Here is a 21307-nt window from a genome sequence, read left to right on the forward strand (position 1 = left end):
GGAGGGTGTAGAGAGATGGGGATCGGTCTCTTTTCTCAAGTCACAGGCGACAGGACAAGAGGAAATGGCCTCAAGTTGCGCCAGGGTAGGTTCAGGCTGGATATTAGGAAAAATTTTTTCACTGAAAGGGCTATCAGACATTGGAATGGGCTGCCCAGGGAGGTGGTTGAGGCACCATCCCTGGAGGTGTTCAAAAGACGGGTTGATGTAGTGCTGGGAGGTATGGTTTAGTGATGATGCTCCTTCTTTGTTGTGTGGGTGTCTATTTTTGTCAGTTAGGTTGACGGTTGGACAAGATGATCTTTAAGGTCCCTTCCAACCTAGAAGATTCTGTGATTCTGTATCCCTTTATCACAGTCACACCTGGTTCCCACATTATTCCTCCCACCATTCCTTTATCTTTTCAATAGTTTTAATGTAACCTTCCTGTCACCTAAGGGGCAGCTGTTGCTTGTCCTTAGCTGTGTTGCTAATCAGTTTGCTGGTACACAGTTGCTGATTAAACTCAGCATTTACCAGAAGGCTTTTTTCTTTGGGCTTTAAATAGCCAACCATTCACTTAGTGTGAGTTCACTTAGGGTCCTTGCTCCTTTCTTCAGCTGCCAGTTTTCATAAAATTTGTAGGACTTTATGGGACTAGCATTTGCAGGCAGGGCCGAGAGAACAAATTTAGCCAATAGGGTAAAAAGTTGTCAAATAGGAAAGGTGCACAAGCTTAATTTCCTTAAGAAGTGAAAGCAACTTCATCTCAATCACCCAGAGAAATGGAGAGTCTGAAAGGCAATGGTGCAAAAGGAGTGGTTGTTTGCTCAAGTGCTGCACAGCAGAATTGGAAAAATAATCCATATCTTGACAACTGAATGTGCTGTTCTCTTGTATCATCTTTCCAGATTCCCTCCGTGTCTGCAATCGGACACGATGGACCACTCTAAGCAAAGCACATTCTGGCCATAGACTAATGCTGCTCTTTACTCTCTCTGCCACTGACACCGTGTGTGTTCTCTGCCTTTCTGTTTAGGTTAGTCAGGATGAAAATTGAGAACAACCAAATGATACAAAAAGAGTAACAAAACCGATGATTTACAACTGTATGGTAATCCAGGCATTGAAATTACTATTTACTTGCTTTGGATCTTCTAGGGAATTCAAAACACCTACAGGCTGTAAGAGCAGGGGGACAGAAGGGCAGCATAAGACCCTATAAAAGCTTGTTACCTTAAACTGGAGGTATTGAGCACAACGGTGATCCCTTTGGATACCAATAATATCAAACTACAGTAAATGTGGGTGATTTTTCTGCATTTATTGTATTCCTCTTCTACTTGCTGTGTTTATATAGGCTTTCTTGGGAACTCTTCACTCCTGAGTTTCAGTAACACCTAGTACAAATGGCCATGTTGGATGTTGACTCCCTCCATTATAACCAATACTATTAATATTTTCTCGTTTTTTCATGCCCTTTGTTCTCAGTCTTGGATTCCATCGCTCCATTTTACTTCCCTATCTGGCTTCACAGTATCTGAAGCAGAATACAACAGTACCACAAACCAAAATGAAAATTCAAAACAAGAAAAAAAAAAAGTGCTTGAATTAACATGATGTTTGCCAACTAACACTTTACCATATGCTACATCCTATTCTCCTCTCTTTTATGTCTCAGTGTGTATTCTGCAAATAAGCTGGATATAGAATTAGTAGAGAAGTACCCTGTTCGGTCAGTATTAATACACTGGAGAAGCACATCAATAAAAAAATAATCTTGTAGTAGCATTTAGGATGACAAACATAATTGTATGCCCGACAGCCTAGCATTGATCCTGTGCAGAGTAATTAATTAGTTGATATGGAGGTTTGATTAATCAGAACTAAATGTGCATGATACTGCGCCAATCAAACAGGAAAACAGAAGGAAGATCTGTAGCATTAATTTAATAGGATTTATCTGTAACATCAATAGAAAGTTCTAATAAAGAGGTTATTGCTGACTTCTTAGAAATTCTGTAGATAAGTGACTTGGCCCCACGCAGTATTTTGATACAGAACTGGGTGGTATGAAATTAGCATACCATTATTATAATAAGGAAAAGAGACTTGTTAAAATCAAAATATAAATTGCTAGAAGTTAGAGTCAGTTACTCTATTATAAAGCTTTTCATAAAATGTTCTGGATAAACACAAGTTATTTGTTTATTCTAATCTTTTTGATGCTGATAAATTGTTTAATAATTTGCTCAAGAATCTTGGCATTGTTAATTCACGTATTTCCTGATCCTATTTTTTAACAGTTACAATAGCAGTCTTCAATGCATCAGGAGCTCTTGAACAAGATACTTATGGCACAGAGATTACTCTGGCTTTTCCTGAAGTATCCTATAGTGAACTGTAGCAGCTACAGAGCTGGTTATATTTATCTCATTTAGATAACATTTATCCTTTTCATATCCTACTTTGTAGCTCTGTTGCCTTCTTAGAATTCTACTTAAAATTTTTTCTTGCAGTATTGCTTTATACCCATTCTTAGCCATTTATGTTTGTTCCTCCTTTTTATTGGATTCTTTTTTTTTGCTTTTTCAAACTCGGTAGCTTCCATTGGAGTCAAAGCAGCGCCATCCTTTGTTTATCTTGACTTTGCATCACATCAGTTTGCCATGATGCTTTTTTTTCCTGTACGTACCAGCACTATTCTTCAGAATAGCTTCCCAAAATATCTTATTTATACATTTGGGTTTTGGGGGAAGAGAAAAATTGGCAAAATTAAGTGTATACAATGAAAAAGACAATCTTAAGTTTCCCTGATTTCTTTGGATTTCACACGCACACACAAAAAAACCCATGTTTTGGAAGCAATTTTAAGTGTTGCTTCTTGACCATTTTCAGTAACAGTTAACCTTCCTGAGGAATGATATTTGATATACCTTATTGTACTCAACAGCATTATTGTAGTCTGATGCTTCTCTTTACAGGTTTTTAACTATTGAGTATAAATTTTTATTGAATAGAAATCTGAGAACATTTACTCAGGAGTTTTTTCCTAAAAATTTTGGAATTGTTAATGGAAATACAGTTTACATGAAGTTTCATCCTAATAAATTCTCATGATGGAGTACTCACTACTTCTGTGTTTGATTTTATGCAGCTGTTTCAACCTGCTTCCAATTATCTAGTATATAGCACAAATATTTCCTGCCTGCTTCAAATTATCTAATACATAGCACTAAGAAGAGTCAGAAGACTCTGCCATACCTGTTCAGTAAACAGAGCTTCTGTTGTTTGGCACGAAACCGTATGTGTCTGATCCCTGGCATCACCCAATCTGGCTTCAGTTTCACTGAATGCATAAATTGTACTCTCATTGTAAGATCCTCAAATATTTATTGTTCCTGAAGAGAGAAATACTTTCCACTAAAATGTGTTTCTTAATAAGTTTTCACAATAATCAGAATCTCCTTTTTTTTTTTTTTTTTTTCCCCCGTAATGGGATTCTTACAAGTTAAGAGTTCAAAACTAAAGGCACAAAGTTTACTTCAGAGATTGGCATTTTTGCTGTTTCTAGTTATGAACTCACAGGACTAACATAAGCAGTTTGACCACTGCAAGAGGTGATTTATGCACCTCTGTTGATAGTAATATTTGAGTTTTTTTCTCATCAACCAGAAACTGGTTGAAAAAAGGGAAAAAACATAGCTACAAAGCCTAGATCCTAACAAGTCTCTTCCTTCATACAAAAAAGCACGTTTTCTTTTTTTCTGTTTTTATAATATTAAAAGTTTTATAATTTTTAAGCATGGTGGAGGTCTGTCACGTTGCCCCTAATTTTTTGGTGTAGTGCTGTGGTGTGTCATTCCATACAGAGGTGAAGAAAAATACAATATTGCTTCCCAGGATTAGAGGAACAACCAAAGACATAAAATAGCTTATTATTACAGAATGTAAAAAGCCGAGTTATTTTATATTCCTGTCTTTCAGAGAACAGTGCCAGTGAAGAAGATACGTGTACCCAGCCAGGCAAGAGAAAAGTGTGTAGAAGCTAAAATCATATTAAAATTCCTGGTGCTAAAAACCTCCCTGTTTACAACACTTTTCTGTATGAGAAAAGCCAGGGCATCCTTTTATGCTCTCGAGTAATACAGTCAACACGTGGCATTTTATTGCCCATATTCACACAATTCTAACACCCATTTTTATAAAAACAGTAAAACTACTGATGTATTCATTTTTTCCACTACATTGGTGAGAAACTGTAGCTTACTTTAATAGATAGTGGAAACGTGCACAAATTTTAGTTCCGTTATTCCAAAGGAGTTACTCCAGCTTGTATTCTCTTGCAGCAGTTAAACTTCAGTTTGATCTCTGGCTTTAAGGTTTGAAAAGTTCTTTCCAAACCCTCTAGTGGTGCCTTGCCACATCTGTAATTTTTCTTTTGCCATAAAGCTGCTTTACTAATTTACTCTAATAGGGGTAAGGAAAAGCTATTGGCAGCCAAAAGGGAGTTGGTTTTGTTTTGTTTTTTTTTTTGTAACAAATACACATGCATATTCTAAGAGTAGATGGTAGGACTAGAACTTGAAAAAAGGCTTTTTCTTCTGTCCAGTCTGTGGTATCGCTGTCACATTTGCTAGTTTTAGTTCTGTGTATTTGCCATATTGTTGTTTAAAACAAAATTCAGTGAGAGTACTTGGAGGTAGATTTTGTCCTTCAGCCTCTATACGTAGGACAGCATTTCTGTAGGGTTTCCTTTTTTAAGCAGATGCCTAGTTCCGTGTGTTTATAACAGTCACCACTTGGCTAAAGAGCTCTTTAAGTTAATCCAAGGTGGTTTGTAGGTGCATTTTTATTTGTTCAGGGAAGAAGATATAAAATGCTTATAGATTATTATTGCTCTGCCAAAGACAGCTAAATAATGCGTAAGAATGTTTATAATAGTTTAGTACCCATAGATGCTTATATTTAGTGGATGTAATTTAGCCCTTAAAGGTCATACTTACAGTCAATGGTGGTTTGTTGGTGTTGGTTTTTTTTTTTAAATAAAATATTGAGGGTTTCATTTTTTTCCCTCCTTCCTAATTGCTTGCTTAATTTGCCTTTGCATTTCTGCTACATGATAAAGGAAAATATTTCATAGTCCAGACAGTGAGGCAATTTTTACAGCATTTTTAATTTATTCTGGGAACATGAATAGAAGGCAACTGTATGAAGGCCTTCCTTGCATGTATTTGTCAACTGACCCATTTAAAGCCAAGTATAAAGGGTTAAATTTTATCTCTTTGAAGTCAGTGCGACTGACTTACTGTTGAACTACAAGAATGTTCCCTGAATGCAAAAATGCCTCTTCGTTTGTATTTTTTTCTCAGTAGTGTTTTCTACAAACATTGAGTATTAGCAGTAAGTCACGTATTAACTTTCTCCTTTTTTTTTTTTTACTCCTAAAAAGAATAAATAGGCGACAAAGTTAAAAGTGCCCAGAGGAATTTTCACCCGGTCTTTTAAATCACACAGCATGTTAACAGGTTGTAAATATTTGCTGTGAAAATAGCACACGCCTTTCCTGCAGGCCATCGTCGTTTATGTGGATTGTTTCACATGGGTTGGGTAACCAGCCGCTTGCTCTTCGCTAAAGAAAACAGCTCTGGTATTTGTTATCGTGGGAATATTAACATTTTTATTTCTACAGGTGTTCTTCATACCTGCCTCTACCCAACCTCTGGGTAACGGCAGATTAAATTAAGCATATCACCTTTCCCGTAACATTTATTTTTCCACAGTAATCACGCAAGACTTTTAATAAAAGTAAATCAGCTTCGATTAGGAGTGGTTTCATGGTACCCTTAGCCTACAAAAGCCCCGTAGTGAACAGGAGAGCAACAATGCTCCGGAGGCCGCCCCGCTGAGCATCCCGTCCCGCCTCACGGCACGGACCTGGGAGAGGCCGAGCCCTCCCCGGGACACCCCCGTCCCCTGAGGGAACCCAGCTGGGCACCGGCCCCAGGAGAAAAACCTCCCCACAGCCACACCGGCATCCCAGACCGCTGCTTCTGCCTAGAAAAGGGCTAGAGGTGGCCAGCCGCCAGCCCGCAGCGACCTACGCCATGAGCGGCCTCCTCCCTCCCCTCATCGCTGAGGCGGCCTCTCCCTTTCCCACAATCCCCTGCGGCAGCAGCATCCGCCCGGCCTGGCGGCGGATCCCGGCGTTCATCCATCGCTCGGCCGATCGGCTGCTTCCCCCTCGCCGCCCGTTGCTAGGCAGGCCCGGACGCAGCTGCCGCCGTTTCCTGCCCGCTCGGGGGCGGCCGGCGGCGGGACGCGGCGCCCACCCTCCCTCTCCTTCCCCGCCATGGAGGGTGACAAGGTGAGGGGCTGCTGGGGAGCCTCCCGGCACCGCGCGAGGGGCCGCCCTGCCTCGCCTCTCCCCTTTCCCCCGCACCAGGAGGGCGGCCCTGAGGGGGCCGGTGGGGCACGGCCGCCGCCCGGCCCGTTCTTCTGCTGGGCCTCCCGCTGCTCCCGGTCCTCACTGCCTTGGGTGCCTTGGTTTCTTGGCGCCTGCCAAAGCCATCGCCTCTCCCGGCCGCGTCTCGCTGCCTCTGCCCGTATCCTCGGGCTTGGGATAAGCCGGGGAATCTGAGGGGCCAAGGGCAGGGAACAGCTCTAGTGTTTCTTCTGCTGGTCCTGAGAAACCCCCACGGCACTCCTGGGACAACTCCGGTTTCCTTGCTGTGTCAGCACGCATCACCCAGGTAGCAGTAGTAAGGCAGTCCTTATTCCTCTAACAGAAGGATGAGGCTATATCAGCCACCGGCCTTTCTGCAGAAGAGAATGGGTGGTTCCTGAAAATATGCAGAGCTGGTCACGTTTCAGAATGTAGACAAAGCATATTTAATAACTGATACTGCTGTAACTGCTAATTGTTGAGTTTTAGTTCTTTAGGAACCCATGTGCCTTTTGCATGATGGTGTTCAATTATGAAAAGTTCGTAGAGCTCCAAAATAAAGGAAACAAAACCACATGGATGTGCTGACATCAGTTATTGTGTTATCCATTCACTTGAAAAAGAAGTATCAAATCCCTTTTATTACTGTTGTGCATCTGTGTTTTACAGCTAATTGTCATGCTGAATAGAAAATGCAGTTGGAAATAGAGTGGCAGGGCAGGGTATGTGAAGTAGTATGTTGGGACTGCTCTAAAACTTTCCATTCAGATATCATTTCAGTAACTTTGGTACCTCAATAACCTCCTTACTAAAAAGAGGTGAGTTAGTGAATTGTGATGGAAAGTTAAACTTGGATCAAAAATTTTTCAGGTGTGTTGGTATAAGACTTCCAGAGACCCAGAGGCAGTCGTACTAACAACCACGCTGCACGAGAGCCTCCTTTTGAGGTTTCTGTTCTATCAAATCAAGTTTAGCACTTGTGCTTTTTACTTACTTGAGGGCTTTCAAATAGGCAACTCATTGGAAATAAATATAAATATTTATATGTAAAAAGTAAAGTATATTTCTCTGGCCGAAATACTGACTCCACGCGATTTTCTGTTTAAATGAGATCTTTGCTTAGTTAAAAACTTAATATTTAAGTTCTGAAAACTTCCAGTCTTTCTAGGTTGTGAGTAAAGAAATCCCTCTTGATCTCTCGAAGAGTTTATCTAAAGTAGCAAGATCTCTTGTTCTGCTAACTTTGTTAGGCAACATACTTATTGTTTAGTTTAAAGGACAGATTCTTAGATGTTAAAAATTTTCATGACACTTTTTGAGTTCAGTAAATCTGTGCATTTTGTGTCAGCTGATGAGCTCTCCATGCTGTCAGGTGGATGAATCAAGCTAAACCCCAGTATGGTTTAAATAACTAATCTTAATCTGGATTTAAGTTAGTATATAAGGACCTCTAAATTAGCAGACAGGTGAAAAACTTCAATAAATCCATTTAAAATTTCTTTTAAACATTTCTTTTTGTGTATACAGTGATTCCTTTCAGAGGGACGATGGTCTCAAAGGTATTAAGTTTCTTTAAGCTTTGTAAAAGATCTCTCTTTTTCTATTTGTTTTGTTTGTTAGTTTCCTGCAAAAGCAGAGAATTAAGTGGAAAATCACTGTATATAAAAGTAACAGATTCTAGTGGTGGTGGGGACATGAAGACTGCAGACCCTTATCTGATACTCTGTCTTATATTGTCTATTGGTTATGCTGGTTTTAGACTGTTAGCATTATTAGCATTCTTTCTTTGCCGATATGTACGTAAATATTTTCTAAAACAAAAATGTAATCATATATATTAGGGATTTTAAATAGGTCACTGTTTGAGACTATAATAGAGCACTCTGTTCTCTTCCCATCCATATCCTTCCTTCTAGCTTACCCTCACACAAGTTCTTTTGAGTCTCATAGGCTTTGTTAAAAAATTCACTCAAGAAAATGATTGATTTCTCATCTGACTTTTTGCAGGAGTAAATATTTGTGCTTTTTCACCTTTTTTAAGGATCAGAAGAAAATAAAACTTTAAGGGCAGTTTCATTTAGTTACAAAGGCTGCTTTCTTCATAATTCTGATTAACTTCATCTAAAGTTTACCAGCCCACTACAATCTTCTGTCAAATCTAAGTTGGAAATGAAAAGGTTTTTTTTTAATGTAGAATAACTAAAATATACTATTAAAATGCTGCTTCTGTATAATAAAGTAGCAAAAAATGGGCACCATATGTTTATTTCCTTCCACCAGTGCAGTTCATCATTCAAATATTTATCAGCAATTTATTTTGTTAACCTTTACTTACTTTTACCAAGTCTAAAATTTGAGAAGACTTGTAGTCTGGTCGTGTCATTTTGAATACAGTCATCATCCTTTAATGAGCTGGTTAAAAATATTCAATAACAAATGAGAGTAGAATAAATACAACCTGACTAGGGAGCAGTCTAGTGAAATAGTCTTCATTTGCTCTGATTATTTTCATGATCCTTTCATGTTTTTCTTCAGTGCTACATACCAGTATTTCATATGGCAGTCAACTTACACGTGTAATCTGAACCATTCTAAAATATTAAGTAACAGTTGATTGAAAAATAGTGCCAGCCTTTTTTGAGATGTGTGCAATGACTCAACCAGAACCTTCCTTGGTTCACTTGAAATGCACAGTAATCTAACTATTTTTAACTTCTATTTCTTAAGTGTCTAACAAAAATGTGCTGTGGGTATGTCAGATCCCTGCTGCTGATAAAAAAAAAAAAAAAAATTGCATTTGTCATGGTATTTTTAGATTCATTACTTGTCCATGTTATTTATCCCTTAAAATAAAAAAAAAAAAAAAAAATTACATTTGTCATGGTATTTTTAGATTCATTACTTGTCCATGTTATTTATCCCTTAAAATGTCTTCAAGTATGTACAGAGGATCTATGGGAAAGATGGAGCCAAATCCTCCGAGATGTACAGTGAGAGGACAGAAGGCAGTGGCCCTAACTATCAGCAAGGAAAATTATCACTCAGTATAAGAAAACATTTTCAAATGAGAGTGGTCAAACCTGAAAACCAAGTTGCCCAGATAAACTCCAGCTTCAGGGATATTTAAACCTCACCTGGATAAATCCCTGGCCAGGTCTTATTTTGAGGTTAGATTTAATAGAGCAGGAGGTTGAACCTAATGACATTGATACATTGATTACTTTCCAAAAGTGGCCTGACCATGTGTAACCGTTTGGTCTGTAAGACAGCTGGATAGCTATCATTAGAAGGGCAATTTTGAGCCTTAATGAAGGGCCACACTGTTATCCAGCACAGGCAGTGACCTCAGAACTGGTCACCATGCCTATACAGAGCTGGATAACCCAGTAGTGAGCATCAGCTGCTTCCAGGTCCAGTCAGATCAGGCAAACTAAGTATACATATTAAGGCTACATCAAATTAGTGTTTACATAACAAAATGCAGTGGTACTTGCTACATATAGCTTGATACTTTCTTTTGAAAACTATTCTTTAAGTGATTTACTTATCGCTGCAACTTGATTGCCTGGTCTTTTGCTGTCTTTTCTATTCTAGAGAAGAACCAGAGAAGATACTTGGAAATCAGAAGAACTGTGGAAACATCTCAGGGTAATTTTGTTTTATTTCTATTATTTTTGATGTTACTTTACAGCAAGGGAATTTGTTAACAGTCTAAACACAGAGGCTTGACTGCTTATTCTACTAGCCACCCTGCCTCCTGGACCTGTAATAGCTCTTTAAGGCTTTTTGGTAACCAGACATTTCTACATCATTGAACACAGACCAGACGGATCTTTAATGTGTGACTGTTCTGGACTCTGTCTCGTCCAAGTGTGTCCAGAGGCTGGCCCACTCAACTATTTCTAGCTACACAAGTCATATAAGATTACTGTACAGAATTCTTAATTAGGTAAATGGAACAAATACCATTGTTGTGGTAATCACACAGCACACAATGGGGTCTGATTTGCTTGCTACCCAAATCCAAGTTACAGCTCTGCTTAATATATACTTATTAAGTGTCCTACATGTATATTATGTATTGCATTTCTTATCATCACCTATCATGTTTGTCATGCACTTTTTAACTGGTTAATTACTGTATTCACTGATCAAATAGGCCTTCAGGCTCCAGTCAGTAACACCACTGATACCCATATTAGTTTTGCGCTATATTTTTTAAAAAGCTGTTTTCCCATATGTATCTTTTCTTCTATATCTTGTGCAGATTTTCATTAGTCCTTTGATAAACTAAAGCACCCTACTGTGCATCTGTTACTCTATTACCTATCTTTCTATTACCTGGCTTCCCATTACTTCAGTGCCAGTGCTACAGTATAAGTACTTTGTATTTTTTAGACATTCAGTAACATTTCCACCACTTCCACGTGGGCTAAAAAAATCTGAGTTGAAATGCTTTAATTCCAACAGAAGTGATGTGGTTGGACTTTCTTTTCTGTGAAACAGATGGATAAAGTTTAATTCACTTTACTCATTGACTATAATCAAAGCAAGTTCTGTTTGTTCTGCATTGAGTAAATAGCTGAAATCGTGGGTATAGTCAAATCAGTGGGAGTTGTGCTACTTGCTTCAGGAAGGTTCAAATATAATGTCTTATGACTTTAGAAAAATACAAGAATAGTTGCATCTTCAAGGGATGTAGGCCAAAAACTTCCTTTCATAATCTTTATATGCTGTTTTCAGTTCCAGTAAAAGCTAATCTTCTATTTTAAAGGCAGCCGCAGGTTGCCCAGTTATCTATCATTATTTTTTGTCTGTGACGTGTTTTACAAGATGGCACAGTTTCTCTCTACATGAGCTAACAGCTTTAAGATGTTTAGCTAATTTTTCAACCAGCTCTAAACAGAATGCACAGTTCCACGGTAAATTTTCTTTTTTTTTACCAAGTTCTTTTCAAATACATTGAAGATGCAGGTTATTATTTATTTTCTTTATTAGTTCTTTTTACAATAAATACAGACATTAGGTTAGCTATTTTACAAAGTGAACGTAGAAATATATCAGCATTTTAATACAGTTAATACATTTAAATTCATAGTTAGCAATCCCCTATTTTTTTTACATGAATATACTATAGCTAAACAGATCACTGAATTATTATAATATAATTTTAATACTTTTTTTTTTTTATTTCAGGCATCACAACCAGATAGTCAAAATGAAGACCAAAAGCACAGAGAAAAGAAACTGCAGAAAGAGAAGTCTGTTTATGACACAGACACTCATAAACATGAACGCAAAGACAGAGGGAAGAGCAAGGAAAGAACAAAAGACAGAGAGCGATTTAGATCTGGTGAAAGAGACAGGGATAAAATGAGAGAGAGAGAAAGGGGAAAAGAGCACCAGAGAGAAGGAGAGCGAGAGAGATACAAATATAAGCTTCGAGAGTCAAGTATGGAGAAAGACAATTACCACATACCAAAAGATAAAGACAAGGAGAGCAATAGGGAACAGGATAAAAAACATAAAAGACATGAGATAAAGCAAATAGATACACAAAATAATCTGAAGTCATTTGAAGGAAGAGATAAAGAACATCACAGAAGAAGAGAAAGCAGGCATCATTTGGGTAAGTTGGTTTGGGTTGCTCTTGTACTTTGAAATATTTGATATTTAGATAGAAATACTCTGAAAGCATGCCTTACCTGGACAGAGAGGATAAAGACAGGCAGGTGTGAGTACCTACTGAAATGTGTATCTTTAGGGAATCTTGTTGTAACATAGTTTTATTTCAGTGCTTGCAAAAATGTTAGTGCTCATTTCCATTCCTCTCAGGAGAGGGTGAATGTCACTGGTTTTTTTGGTCACTTGACCCAAAGAGAGTAAGTACGTTCCTGCTGAGACATTCTCTGTTGAGTGGTCCATTTGTATCCCCAAGTTGCAGGCTGTTTGCAGGTTACAGGTTAGTAGCATGTGTCTTTACTCTTAACCATTACACAAGACAATTGAGAATAGAGGGATTCATTAGGAAAGAAAAAAGAGTAACCAGCTCTGGAGAGAAAATTTCAACAGAATATTAATTTATTTTTAGAAAGTTGTCATATTTTAGAAAACCCACATCACTGAAATACTGTTTTCTATATGCTAGAGTTAATTATGCAGAGAGTTTAATAATTTTTTTTCATTGATTTATACATATATTTTCTAGAGGAGGAGAAGACAAGAAGCAAAGAGCGAGAAAGAAGACATACAGAAAAGAAGGTAAAGGAAGGGAAAGGAATGAAGTGTTTCATAATGGAATAAGATAAAATTGTAGAATAATGAAGAAACAGGATCAGAATCCAGTTCCCAAAAAATCTAAGAGATGTATAGATTGTAAGGTCCTGACAGTTGTACAAAACACACAACAACAACGGATATTCTAGCCATTCTATTTTAATGACATACTTCATTCTTTTTTAAAAGTAAAATAAAATTTGCATAGCAAGCATTGCTTTATTTTTGTACAGCTACATCAAAATTTTCCATCATTTATTTCTGCCTTTATTACAAAAATTTTGGTAAATATACATCCTATTCTATGTTAGACCACCTAGTAAACAAAGAATTAATTTTTTATGTGAAGAATACATAACCCAAAGAATTTTCTGTAGCAAAGTATGCAATGTCCTGAGAGAAGTATCAGAATCTTAAGTGATATGATAATTTTAAACTTTACATCATAAGAGATTTTTTTTTTTAAATGGCTGGAAGATCCACATGACAGAAAGAGATTAGGTACTTACAAATCCGCCATTATAATAGCCAAAATTGGGTAAATTTGTGGTGAAGATAAAACAGTCTTGGAGAGCTTGCTAACTCTTTAATGCTATTTTTCTCTTTCCAGGATAATGATACTAAAAAGAGCATTGACAAACTTTTAACCTACAGAGTTGAAGAAGGTGAACGTGTACACAGGATACAAAAAGATCAAGAGCTGGATAAAGAGAGAGAGAGAAGACATAGAGAAAAAAAAGAATATTCTGTTGGGCCAGGAAAAGAGAGGCTCTCAAAAGAGAGAAGTCATAAACGTTATGAAAAGGAAGAGGAAGACAAACATAAATCAAAGAGATCTAAAGAGGGATCTTCCCATGGAGACAGAGAACAGCAACCAGCAGAAGCTACTGAGAGAGGAAAAAACAGAGAAAAGGAAAGAAAGAAGCACAATCTAAGGGTTAGTTTTGTTAAGACTGTAAAATATTACCTTATAGTTAACTTTAATTGTTGATATGTCATCATTGATAAGGTGAATAATAAAAATACTAGGCTTGTAAGTAAATAAACATTTTCTGAAATCTGAGGCTAAAGTGGTAGATTTAAATACTGCATCTGCAGTAGCCTAACCTTCTATGCAATTTAAACTAGAATCTTATCTATGTGTTAGAAACATCTTTTATTCATAGAATTCTTTATTGCTATGACTTTTGAGATTTTTGCTAACACTTTGAAGTGGACATGAGATTAGGCTAGAGATCCATTAAAATATATTGGTTGGCTTTATAGAAAAAAATATTATTTTAATAAAAGCTATTTTCTATGTTGCCTGTAAAGGGAGCATGGTTATCTAACTCACAAGTAGGCACATGAGTATAGATCCCTTATATTCATGGGTTTTTGCCTCTACTTCTGAAACCATAGAATATCTTTTGTGTTTCTAATACAGAACATATCAAAACTTTGATAATTTTTACTGTGATTTTACTTTTTACAAGTGATTCCTGTACCTGACTTTCTGCAGCAGAATTCAAAAGTCTATAAGGAGCTTGCTCAATGTTTGACTTTCTTGGAAATTTACTCAAGTAGCTGTTACAGAATGTACACGCTGATTGTTCTGTTTCAGTTATGAGAATGTCTATTGAATACGTTTCCAAACTTAGGCAAACCTTTACAATACAGAATTTAGGAGTCAAATCCCTCTAGTTCGGATTAAAGTACCTGAGACTGTTCTCTGTCCCTGGGTTCAACTGGTGTGAATTGTTACAGTCCATACTGTTAAAATCTCATTCTTTGAAACAGGCTGGCCACAGCCTCCTGAGATCAGCCCTTAGTCCCTATCAGTTTTCCAAACGTTCCTAGGGGTTAATTAGGGAAGGACTCGGGGCTGACATTTTAAGCAGTGTACACTGAGCCCAGAGCACTTTTACCCTTTGTTACTAATACAGTAATGTGGAGCTACCCTATCAAAAAAGCCAGAATTTACTCTGGTTGCACTGAGCCCAGAGCACTTTTACCCATTGTTACTAATACAGTAATGTGGAGCTATCCTATCAAAAAAGCCAGAATTTACTCTGGTTAAGCATTATAAGGTTTTGTTAAGCAAAGGAATAGACTTAAGATCTCTTCTTGTTTCCTTTCTGAAATGCATTTCAGAAGGGGATGTAGCCAAACTTCACTCCTGAGTATTTAATATTGTCAGAAGAAGCTCATATTGTGTGTATAGCATATCTTTGACAGGTATTTATTTTCTTTGCTTACCATATCTGTAAGGAGGAGATTATTCTGGTGTTAGTTCATACACAGAACTTCTTACAGACAGTGACTCATAAAAAAATAGTATGTCATTGAAATAATTAATTAGAAACATTTCTTACTGTTTAACATTACTAATACATGTTCGTATATTGCTATCCCAGCGTTTCTGACATGTGAATATTGTGACTTCTTTTACAGAACAGTGAATACAAAAAAGAGGAGAGGATTCAAGAAGATACGAGCCATCAACGTGCAAGGTAAATTCAGAGATTTAAAATAAATATGTACTGTATGGCATCTACTAAAATTCAGTCACCACCAAAACAATAAGCATGTATTGATCTCAGTTATCTAGGATTAATATAATTTTTTTCACAGGCCCTTTGTACAATACTATACCAATTAAAAAAAAAACACCACAAAAACCAAAAATCTGTTTATATGAGGATTTGTATAAAAATGTATGTATTTGTATTACTTTTTTGGTTGGTTGGTTGGTTGGTTGGTTAATTGATCTCAGTTATCTAGGATGAATATATTTTTTTTCATAGGCCCTTTGTACAATACTATAGCAAAAAAAAACTATACTATAAAAAACTATACTATAAAAAAAAAATAATCTGTTTATATGAGGATATAAAAATGTATGTATTTGTATTTCTTTTTTGTTGGTTGGTTGGTTGTTTTCTACCCCGGAATACCAAGTTATATTCTACAGTCCTTGAAAACCCCGAGATACCAAGTTATATTCTACAGTCCTTGAAAACTACATGTATATTAATTTGGGTACTTAATTTGAGAGGCAGAAATGCTGTATTGTACCACTTGGAAATTCATTACGCAGTCACGTGGACACATGGAAGGTTCACAATGAACTACATAGGACTCTCTTATAGCATTTATTTTGATTTGAATATCTCTGCTTAGTTCCTACTCTGAATGGTATCTAAAGCATTAGATATATATAGCAAGTTTACTGTTGCACGAAATTGAAAGGTCCACGTCACCCTCAGTAAGATCAGTAAAATTTCAAGATGATATTTCTAAGTTTTAATAGTAGCAAATACAAAATCTTACGGAAATTCTCTATATAGTCTAGTTCTCTGCATTCTTTAATGCTTCAGCCATGTGAAATTCCTGTACAACTTTCTGAAGTATAACTCTCTGGATATGTTGTCAGTCACAATTTGCATTCTTAAACCCTAGTTTAGCTTCCTAGATAAATGGAAGACTGGCCTGGTGGCTTCTGTGGACACTGACAGCGATAGTGAAGTTACTACCACTGTTGGCTATTTAATACTACCATTTCTGGAATATAAGAGGTTCCACTCAAATATGAGGAGAAACTTCTTCACGGTGAGGGTGACGGAACCCTGGAACAGGCTGCCCAGGGAGGTTGTGGAGTCCCCTTCTTTGGAGATTTTCAAAACCCGCCTGGCAGGATGATATTTCTAAGTTTTAATAGTAGCAAATACAAAATCTTACGGAAATTCTCTATATAGTCTAGTTCTCTGCATTCTTTAATGCTTCAGCATCTGAAGTATAACTCTCTGGATATGTTGTCAGTCACAATTTGCATTCTTAAACCCTAGTTTAGCTTCCTAGATAAATGGAAGACTGGCCTGGTGGCTTCTGTGGACACTGACAGCGATAGTGAAGTTACTACCACTGTTGGCTATTTAATACTACCATTTCTGGAATATAAGAGGTTCCACTCAAATATGAGGAGAAACTTCTTCACGGTGAGGGTGACGGAACCCTGGAACAGGCTGCCCAGGGAGGTTGTGGAGTCCCCTTCTTTGGAGATTTTCAAAACCCGCCTGGATGCAGTCCTGAGTAACATGCTCTAGCTCTAGGCAATCCTGCTTCAGCAGGGGAGTTGGACTAGATGATCTCTATGGTCCCTTCCAACTCTAGAAATTCAGTGAAATTCAGTGAAATTCTTAAGTATGGAACAGATCACTTTAGTCTCAGTGAATTTGTCATTGTGGAAGTGTATTCCTGTACAAAACAAAAAAAAAAAAGAAATATATCAGGATGCTTCCTAGCTCAGCACTCAGCTGTGTCAAGCAGTGCCAAATATCCAGGTTATATTTTGAAGCTGATGCTGATGGGGTGTTGTGGGGAAGTCATTGCTTGCACGTAGCTGGGAAGATGGAGTTAGCCATTGCTGAATGGCAGGGAAGGCAATATGATTTATTGGCATGTCCCAAAACCCTGGTTCAGCCTCAAACACTGTCGAGATTGAATCATTCTGATTTGTTATGAGAGGATCAAATCGAATTTTTATTTATATCATTGCCTTTTCTTACGTTTGTCAGTCCCAACAGCAGTATACGTGAATACCCTCTTAAGAAGTCAGAACATTCTCTTCTTCAAGTCTGATACTTCACTTACAACATAATTAAATAGGTTGTTAAGGAGCAGAGCTGGTTGTTGATTTTCTTCTACTCTCTGACCCTGATTGTATTTGCCTCGTAAATAAAATCCCTGAATTAAAGACCAAGTTTGAATGTCAGTGTATGACTTACAGTCTTAGAGCACATTGCACTAATGTGATCTTGATCTCCAGTTTGCTGCGGACATTAATACAACTAATAGGCTTTTTCCTCCTTACTTTTTCTTACATTTTGATGCAATTATAGGCATTAAATTTGGACAATTTTTGCAGGTTCTAGCTGATTAATCACTTGAGTGTTTCACTATCATTTCATATCATATATTGAGATCTGTGAAAGTATTTGCAGCGATGTTTCAGTTTGTTGGAAATTTTCAACTGTTCTTTCCTTTTCAGGAAAAAAGACCTATTTTTTCTAAAACAGACAAACAAAAAAAAACCAAACAGAAAAGAGAACCAAAACAAAACTAGTGTTTTCTTCTGAGTTAACCAATAAAAGCGATGTTTTTTTTTTTCAATAGGACTGTAAGTGATAAAGGAAAACTCATTGAAAAAGAGGAAAGAGACACAAGACAAGAGGTAAAACTGTTTGGTTTTGGAACACAGAATGTTGCATTTTTCTTGGGATCAATAGCAATTACAATATGCATTTCAATACAATGCCATTCTAAGATAAGATAAGATTTATGTATATTGGTCTTCAGGTATCTCCTAACCTCTCCTTCTGGATACAGCATTAGAAAATTGATTTATTCTGTATAAATTTCCTAAGTGTTGAAGGTAGCCCACTATTCAACTGTATCTCAATATCTTCTATGCTTGAAAAAATAATTGTCAATAATAATAAAAATATTTTCCTCTTCATTATAACAACTGTTTTAAGAAACATAAATTAATTACAAATCCTAACTGCATTTTACTTCATTTACACTACACATTTCCTTTGTAGTTTGTGAAGAGACATAGACAGTTCAGTTCTTTTATATTTGGTCTCTTTGTCCATTATCTCCTCTGCCTTCATTGGCAATAGGAGGCAACCTAGGAGGGTGACATCCCTACTTAAGACCTGACTCGACACATATAATTAAATCAAATTCAGTGGATTTCCACTTTATGCTTTTGAGTTTCTTCATGTATTTCTTCGTGTATTTGTTACTCCAAATGCCACAGTCATCCAGGTATTCCAGCACGACTTCCTAATCCGGCTTTGTATTGACAATATATTCTTCAGCTGTTGTTTAAAGTAGGAACGTAGCTGTGATAGGATGATTCTGATTTCCCATGAGAATGTAGGAGGTTCTTATGAGGATGGTAAGATTTTGACAGCTACTGACAGGTGGAGGTTTTTAGTGTGTAAAAACTACATGTGTTGCAATGTTATAAACATCTGTGTGTTATTAATAAAAATGACAGCTCTATAGGCATATTCAGAGCTGCTATCCTTTGGTTGTAAATATGGAAGCAGGTAATAGGTGTGCAGTTATGCTTTTATTTCCATTTTGAAATCTTGTTGAAATCCCTTAAACATGGATAATTTAGTATATGATTATTGAAGGAAAAGGTTGACTAAGGATTGGATAGATCGGTGTATGTTGTTTTAAGCTTTATGTTTGTTTGAGGTACACGTTAGGGTAATTAAATAGCATTATTTTAGTCAAGTTCAACAAGCTAGAGAAAAGCAATTTCTTTGAAGTTGTTTCAGGGCTACCATAAATCTTATTGCATGTAAACACAGTAGAGTATTCAATGTTAGCAAAATTATATATGCATAAAAATATCTTATTTTTCCTGTTGTATCCATGTATCTGCTTTCCTGGTTCCAGTGTCTGCACTGTTTTATTAATAGATTGAGTGTCCCACTGTAACGTAGGTATGCAGATAGTTTGGTGTAATCCTCAAAAAGTACAAGACTCTTATTTTGTTGTTACACCATCATAAGAGCTACTGTATGCTACTGAAATTATAGGCAACATAGTAGATTTTATGTCTCTCAGGAAAAATGCTGGTGGGGAAAGAGTTGGTCTTCCCAAAATAGGGTTGAGTTCTGTTTTGTCTTCCTGTATTATTATTTTAAGTAAATAATTGTCACTTGTTAATATACTTTTATTTATATTTCTAAACTGAATTTGTTGTATGTTTGCTTGAAAATGTAGAAATACTTGAGAAGAATATTCATCTATACTTATGCTAAGATTTGGCAGATAAAGATTTAATTTTTGTGCAAGATTATTTAACAGTTTTGTTTATTTTTCTCATTTAGGAAATGAAAGATACATACATCTATAATTCAGACATGGGAGTTGATAACTTTTCAGCAAATTATGAAGATGATTTTGAAGTAAGTAAAAGCATAGAGTTGTCCTTTTGAAACACTTCTCAAGTATCAAAACTACAGGATGTTATATGGTTTTCACTTACTCTTTTTTGGTGACAGTGACCTTAACTTGGCTAATGGTTAATAATGAGTAATTGAAATGTTATGTAGAAACTGTCTGCTATGTACCTACTTAGTTTTCATCAGAGGTTTGGACCCAAGTTTTGCTTTTGAGTTGAGATGCTCTTTCAGTCGAATTTCTTTGAATTTCAATTACTGAAATGATTTTTTTGTGTGTGAAAATGCTGAACTTTTAAAATAATGGGATCAAATAATTTCAGGAAAAAAAAAAGCCTCATTGTTTTTCATTGCAAAAAATATCGTAGAAAAAAAGTATTGACAAACATCAGTCCCTTCACTAATTTATTTAATTGAACTCTATTACTTTTAGCTCTCTTTTGTTTAAAGTTATTAAGACAGAAGAGTGTGTTGAATGTGCTTTCATTGGTAGCTGAACCAGCTACGTCTTTGTTCAGTGAAACTAGAATTCATCTCCACTTACATTAGGAGTGTTGTTGAGTTGTTGAACATGGTTCAACATGGTTGAGTTGTTCACTATAGTTGCCCTTTGCCACTCAGTGCAGAGAAGTGAACACATTTAGCACTTGTCATTAGTGTTAGGTGATTATTTTAGCAGGAGATGAATTGTCTTAGCTAATTATTAAAGCATGAGGCTTGTGCATGGACTTGCAAACAGGTAGCGTGGTAGTTAGATAAATTTGAGCCTGCCGTTGAAGGACAGCTCGTATTAAAACCATCAAATAAACAACTATACATCTGTGAAGCATTTATGCCACTGAATCTGTCATTTTCTTTCTTTAAAGAACACATAATTCACCTAAATATATAGTTCCTACTTTAGGATTATTTTTTTTTTAAAAAAAGGAATCTATTTTGGGCACTGAAGAACAACACTAAAGGAATTTTTCTTCTCTTGATTAAAATTACCACACAATCAAGACATGCCATTTTCTTTCCATCAAACAGTTATTTTAAAATGCCTTTCAGTCAGAGGTTTTACAGCCATCTGTAAGAGAATTGCGTTTTTATTTGGATAGCATTTTATAGTTTCTTAAAAAAGATCTGAAAAATACATCTATAATCCATGTTTATTAGTTACTGAAAGTCCTGTTACTTTTAAAGGATTATGAAGATGATTTTGAAGATGATGAAGACAAAAGTGGTGAAGAAAGAGATGCAGAAGAAAACCTGAGGGAGATTCCATTTTCCAGAACATCAGAAATTGAAGAAATTCAAAGAGCAATTAGTGCAGAAAATGATAGAATTTGTACTTCACTGCCAAAGAAAACTGAAAATGTAAAAAAGGAGCCAATCATGGGTATGTGACTAGATACCAGTCGTTTTTTTTATTAAATGTATGAGTAACACATACAACTTCGGAGTAAACAGGCCACTTTTTTCTAAAAGTCTGCCTAGAGGCAGAAATCTGGTCCTTTGGATGACTCACTTAGGTTTGTGGGTAGGTACTGTAACTTGCACATTGCTAAAGAATGATTCAGAGGCATTACTAATCATTTAAAATGTGAAGTATAAAAATTTACAGACTGACATTTAATATGTCGTATTTTGGGTAAGAGAA

The 21307-nt window shown here is 36.5% G+C and overlaps 1 protein-coding gene across 1 annotated transcript in view; it reads left to right on the plus strand.

The window, feature by feature from the left end:
* The first annotated feature begins 6331 nt into the window (after nucleotides 1-6331).
* Nucleotides 6332-21307, plus strand: part of WDR60 (WD repeat domain 60) — a 31840-nt gene continuing 16864 nt past the window's right edge. The window contains exons 1-10 of the mRNA XM_014944869.1: nucleotides 6332-6584; nucleotides 7952-7983; nucleotides 10019-10072; nucleotides 11621-12053; nucleotides 12633-12685; nucleotides 13311-13637; nucleotides 15134-15192; nucleotides 17855-17912; nucleotides 19594-19671; nucleotides 20851-21046. Of these exons, the coding sequence (XP_014800355.1) occupies nucleotides 6332-6584; nucleotides 7952-7983; nucleotides 10019-10072; nucleotides 11621-12053; nucleotides 12633-12685; nucleotides 13311-13637; nucleotides 15134-15192; nucleotides 17855-17912; nucleotides 19594-19671; nucleotides 20851-21046 (1543 nt within the window). The remainder of the gene's footprint in view (nucleotides 6585-7951; nucleotides 7984-10018; nucleotides 10073-11620; nucleotides 12054-12632; nucleotides 12686-13310; nucleotides 13638-15133; nucleotides 15193-17854; nucleotides 17913-19593; nucleotides 19672-20850; nucleotides 21047-21307) is intronic.

The sequence above is a fragment of the Calidris pugnax genome, unplaced genomic scaffold (assembly GCF_001431845.1).
Source record: "Calidris pugnax isolate Ruff unplaced genomic scaffold, ASM143184v1 scaffold54, whole genome shotgun sequence".
In the NCBI taxonomy this organism is placed as follows: domain Eukaryota; kingdom Metazoa; phylum Chordata; class Aves; order Charadriiformes; family Scolopacidae; genus Calidris; species Calidris pugnax.